Source organism: Crinia signifera, chromosome 5 (assembly GCF_055691185.1).
Source record: "Crinia signifera chromosome 5, ASM5569118v1, whole genome shotgun sequence".
NCBI lineage: Eukaryota > Metazoa > Chordata > Amphibia > Anura > Myobatrachidae > Crinia > Crinia signifera.
The window spans coordinates 324156436-324162435 of NC_139221.1; the positions used below are offsets into that span (position 1 = coordinate 324156436).

Genomic DNA, 6000 nt, shown 5'->3' on the forward strand with positions numbered 1-6000 from the left:
GGATGACTGCTGTCCGTCTATATGGTATGTAGCAGCTGATGGGATGACTGCTGTCCATGTGTACGGTATGTAGCAGCTGATGGGGGATGACTGCTGTCCGTGTATATGGTATGTAGCAGCTGGTGGGATGACTGCTGTCCATGTGTACGGTATGTAGCAGCTGATGGGGGATGACTGCTGTCCGTGTATATGGTATGTAGCAGCTGATGGGATGACTTCTGTCTGTGTGTACGGTATGTAGCAGCTGATGGGATGACTGCTGTCCATGTGTACGGTATGTAGCAGCTGATGGGATGACTGCTGTCCGTGTGTACGGTATGTAGCAGCCGATGGGATGACTGCTGTCCGTGTGTACGGTATGTAGCAGCCGATGGGATGACTGCTGTCCGTGCGTACGGTATGTAGCAGCTGATGGGATGACTGCTGTCCGTGTGTACGGTATGTAGCAGCTGATGGGATGACTGCTGTCCGTGTGTACGGTATGTAGCAGCTGATGGGATGACTGCTGTCTGTGTGTATGGTATGTAGCAGCTGATGGGATGACTTCTGTCTGTATGTACGGTATGTAGCAGCTGATGGGATGACTGCTGTCCGTGTGTACGGTATGTAGCAGCTGATGGGATGACTGTTGTCTGTGTGTATGGTATGTAGCAGCTGATGGGATGACTGCTGTCTGTGTGTATGGTATGTAGCAGCTGATGGGATGACTTCTGTCTGTGTGTACGGTATGTAGCAGCTGATGGGATGACTGCTGTCCGTGTGTACAGTATGTAGCAGCTGATGGGATGACTGTTGTCTGTGTGTATGGTATGTAGCAGCTGATGGGATGACTGCTGTCCGTGTGTATGGTATGTAGCAGCTGATGGGGTGACTGCTGTCTGTGTGTATGGTATGTAGCAGCTGATGGGATGACTGCTGTCCGTGTGTATGGTATGTAGCAGCTGATGGGGTGACTGCTGTCTGTGTGTATGGTAGCAATGTGTAACAATGAACGCTCGTTCTGTCTGTCTGACTGCTGCTGCTGTCACTAATTATAGCCGTTCCCTTCCATCTGGTGATAGGTGCTGGACAAGAAGTCGTCTATGCTGACATCCAGCGAGATCCTCAGAGGCAATAAGGAGAACGGCAGGAAGACCATCGTCATCAGTAAACACTCCAGCACCCTCTTCCTCTGGAACAAGAAAACTAACGGCGGGAAGCGGAACCCGAACATCCCGAATATCAGCGCTCTGCAGCTGCCGTTCAGCGCTGTGCAGAGCAACGAGTCTATGTACTGAATCCAGACTGTATCCCCGTAATGTGTGCGGGACCAGTGACTGGAATAAGCCCCCGATTCCCCACACCCGCGCTCACTGTCATCCAGCATTTTCTCTGTATATAGATGTAAAAGATAATTTATAAATTGCTCGGTGGCGTGAATGGGCGCGAGGACCGGAGCCAAGATTATTTTGTGGTAACTGAATGAATTGTTTAGAAAATAAAATCGATTGTTACTAGTACAGTCCTGTCGTCCTATCACATCGCAAGCTCCCTTGCTGAGTGGGCGGAGCCAGGGTAACAGATATTGTTACCTAGCAACCACAACATTGCTGTAACTGGGACATAAGCAGCAGCCACCGGTTCTGGGAAGGCAGAATTCAAATCTCCCCTTCAGTAGCCCCAAATATTATTAAACCCCGCCCGAACAATTTGTCATTTTAGCCCCTCCCCCTCCCTGAAGAGCCGTGAATGCCGGAATTTGACCAGCAGAGGGGGGGGGGGGGGGGGTGCGGAGCTGATGTGGGGGACCAGTGCTAATTGCGGTAGTCTTACCCACCAGGGGGCCGGGAGGGGGACCTGATTTTCTTGACCCTCCTGGTTATTCTAGAAGGGGGTAGGTATATATGCTCCTTTTTGTGTGCTAAAAGATGTCATAACAGAAAGTGAAAGCTATTTTTGCAGGGACACTGATCTGTTTCAAACTTGGATAGAGGGAGCTGTGAAGACAGAGATTGGAGGTAGGAGCAGATAGGGGGCCCGATGCACTAAGCTTCAAAAGTGATAAAATAGAGAGTGATAAACAACCGACCAATCAGCTCCTGCCTGACATTTTTCAAACCGCCTGTGACATGGCAGGTAGGAGCTGATTGGTTGGTTGTTTATCACTCTCCATTTTATCACTTTTGAAGCTTAGTACATCTGGCCCAGGGACTGGGGGAGGCTTTGTGGGCTAAAAACTGTTACAGCTCAAAGTGAAAGTACAGTACATTTTGACGGGCTTTTAACTATTAGTAAATTAAAATAACTGGAAATCTGAGTAAAACCAGAGTATCCCACATACACATAAGAACCAGTAGGTGGCAGCAGTAGCCCATGGATGAGACCTCATGCTCCCGAATCAGCATTGTAAGCTGGAGGCGTTTTGGCATTAAGGTTGTGTATCCATGCCCTTATTGCTGTCCCTATGGCCATAGGGCTGTGTCCCCCCCCCCCGATTCCTAGCCCTAAAGCCCCCCAGTGCCTAGCACTAACCCCAGTGATTGTGTTTGGTGTATACGCTGCTGTCTGGCGTTACTGATGTCTGCATCGCTATATCTGTGAAGTTCGCCAGCTCTGTATGTGACATTGCGGCAGATGTATTAAGCCTTAACAAGAGATAAATACAAGGGTGATAACAAGAGATAAACGTCCAGCCAATCACCTCCTTACTGACTTTTTCAAACACAGCCTGTAACATGGCAGTTAGCAGGTGATTGGCTGGACGTTTATCTCTCTTTATCACCCTGGCATTTATCTCTTGTTAAGGCTTAATACATCTGCCCCATTATGCCTATAATCCCACCATGAATTGTGCATCATAAGTAATGTGACTCCTGCTTTGCACACAAGAGCTTGCATTCTATTGGTGGATGTCTAACAAGTTGAACAGCACTAAATAGATGTGGTCTTCTCTTTATAACTTGCACATGTTTTACACTAGAGGGCAGTATTGCTGCAGGTGAGACCCACAAGCTGCGTACTATACCTACAACCCTGTGTTATACGGGCTTCTGCCGACTCTGCACAATTACAGTGTATCAGGGAAGCTGAAATAATATTTATAATGCAATTTTCTATCACCATATACATTACATTGGTAGATATGTAACCTAGGTGAAACCTGTTTAACTGCAATGGAACTACGTAACCCAGCAGAAGAGGCACTCTGGGAGTTGCAGTTCCACATCACACGGAGAGGTACAAGACGCAGATGTTACCGTGAATATTAGGATACATCTGTCCTGGATGTGATTATTTCCTTCTGGGTTTATTGGAATATAATCTACATTCTAGGTCCATTCACTTCAGCAAAACAGTTTGGCTGTCATTCTGCAGTCAGTATAGCTGTGTATACATCAGGTATATAGAGCATTCCTTTGTGCCCAGCATGCATTGATGTGTTATACAGAGCTTCTCATGGTCATTAACGGGCTCTAACATGGGCCAACAGTGGCCCCTTACTAGGCCGCAGCCGTCCGTGAGGAGGCCGACACGTAATTGACAACCATCTCTGCGCGTTCTTCTCTCACCCTGCAGCACCCTCTGCCGGGTGCCATCGGCGCACTTGATGCTGGGCAGGTGCTGTGCACACGGGAGGGTACTAGGCTGCTATATATACACCGTAATATAACACTATAACCCCCAATATAATCTTGCGGAGCATCTTGACGTAGGACCGAAGGGTTATGTAGGATGTAGGTAAGTGTATGTTCTTAATTGGTTGGTTGCTATGGGCAACCTCACCTGTTTTAATTTTTTTAGAAAATGTGTAAATTTATCCCCCTTGAATTTCAGGGAGAACAATAAGCTGTTGCCGCTAATCCACAGTTTATTGTTCCGTTTCTCCCATTCTCCATGATCCAGAACAGGCTCCCCGGGCCCTGCTAGGCCTTATAACCTGTAGTTACTCTAGAACCCCCCCCCCCCCAGGTTCTCAGGGAATATGGTTTATCAGACATGAGCCCGCTGCCCTCTCTCTCCCTGCCAGGCCTGTAGGTTGTATGCGCCGTTCTGCTTTTTCCACACACAATATTAATATCACGCGGCAGGTACCCGACGCTCGTCCTGTCTAGACACCTTGGCCCAAAAATCACTTGGCTGAGCCGCCCAATATAACAAGACGCTAATCATAAAACTGTGTTCTCTGGAACAAACCAGTCATCCATTATTTAAGTGATTATTGTAAATGCAATAGCCGTGGGACGTCTCTGGGCGCTTGGCACTGCTGGCATGGAAAGGGTTAATGGTCTTACTGATGCCCAGGGGTCGTAGATGGGCAAACGGAACTGGGCATGTGGACATGCAGTGAGCAGATGGGTCCTGGTCACTATAGGGATATGACTATAGAGAACGTCCAATCAGATGCAGCGATGGTCATTCCACGCTGACGGCCAAAGATCGTTATCCCGGATACAGGTGACCTGCAGTTCCCGGTGCTAGATCCAGAAGGAGGAACAGAAGAGATTATTGGTTATTGCTGGTCCCCCGGATTCCGTTGCAATATCCTGAAGTATTTTGTATGTTGGTGATGATTTAGATATTGTCACATTGGTGCTGAGCTTGTGGGGAATACGCTGTATTGTACGATATTGGGGGGAAATTTACTAAGATCTGTATTCTACTTCACATGGGATGTTGCTATTGGCAACCAATCAGATACTGTCTAAAATCTTCTAGAGGGTGCTAAATAAAGAAGAAGTATCTGATTAGTTGCCCATAGCAACATCACATGGGAAGTAGAATACACATTTTAGTAAATTTCCCCCATTCAATCTTGTGTCAGTAATAAGTGAGCTAATTAAATATATACTGGTCCCCATTCCTCCTCTTCATTCTCCTTTTTCTCATTTCCCCATTCCTCCTTTTCCCCTTCTCCCTATTTCACTCCTCCTCATCCCTTCTTCTCTTCTCCCAATTCCTTTCCTCCACTTCATATTCTCACTATTCCTCCTCTTGAACTCAGTCCCTCCTCCTCTTCTTCCCATTCCTAACCTCCTAATTCCATTCCTCTTCTCCTTCTGCCCATTCCTCTCCTCCTCTTCTCTTTCTGCCCATTCCTCTCCTCCTCTTCTCCTTTTGCCCATTCCTCTCCTTCTGCCCATTCTTCTCTTCCTCCTTTTCTCTTTCTGCCTATTCCTCTCCTATTCTCCTTCTGCCCATTCCTCTTATCCTTCTACCCATTCCTCTCCTCTTTTCCTTCTGCCCATTCCTCTCCTTCTGCCCATTCCTCTCATCCTTTTCTCTTTCTGCCTATTCCTCTCCTTCTATTCTCCTTCTACCCATTCCTCTTCTCCTTCTGCCCGTTCCTCTCTTCCTCTTCTCCTTCTACCCATTCCTCTTCTCCTTCTGCCCATTCCTCTCCTTCTGCCCATTCCTCTCATCCTTTTCTCTTTCCGCCTATTCCTCTCCTTCTATTCTCCTTCTGCCCATTCCTCTTCTCCTTCTGCCCGTTCCTCTCTTCCTCTTCTCCTTCTGCCCGTTCCTCTCTTCCTCCTCTCCTCCTTCTGCCCCCCCCCCCCCCCATTTGTCATTCTCTGCCCCACTGAAGCTTACAGTCTAAATTCCCTAGAACCCACTCACTGCAGCCAAGTAATCTACGAACTTGTCATTAGACTATGGGAGGAAACCAGAGCACCCAGTGGAGAGCCACACAAACACAGAGAGCACATACAAACTCCCCTCTAGGAACCTGTAGCCTGGCCTATTCTCTGTGCTGCTTCCTCTGGTATTGTTTAATTTGTAAAAACTCCATAAAAACTGACTGGCCCCATAAACCTTCTCTGCTTATAGCCAGTAAGTGTGGGGCGAGGGAGCGTCTAATATTGGCTCTAGAATCCGCTCATTAGGGAGTGTGAAGGATCTCCCTCATAATTATGAATATTTGATCATTACATGATAATTAACACGAAACAGGATGAAGAAACGATTCCGCGCACAGGGATCATGCTGCAGGTAACGTGTGGGATTGCAGTAGAGTTCTAT

At 47.5% G+C, this 6000-nt stretch overlaps 1 protein-coding gene across 2 annotated transcripts in view; it reads left to right on the top strand.

Annotated features, from left to right (window-relative positions):
* RHPN1 (rhophilin Rho GTPase binding protein 1) overlaps positions 1-1499 on the top strand; it is a 54192-nt gene extending 52693 nt beyond the window's left edge. For both annotated transcript variants that reach the window (XM_083144925.1, XM_083144924.1), the window contains exon 16: positions 1062-1499. In XM_083144925.1, the coding sequence (XP_083001051.1) occupies positions 1062-1277 (216 nt within the window). In that variant the 3' untranslated portion in view covers positions 1278-1499. The remainder of the gene's footprint in view (positions 1-1061) is intronic.
* Positions 1500-6000: the final 4501 nt, after the last annotated feature.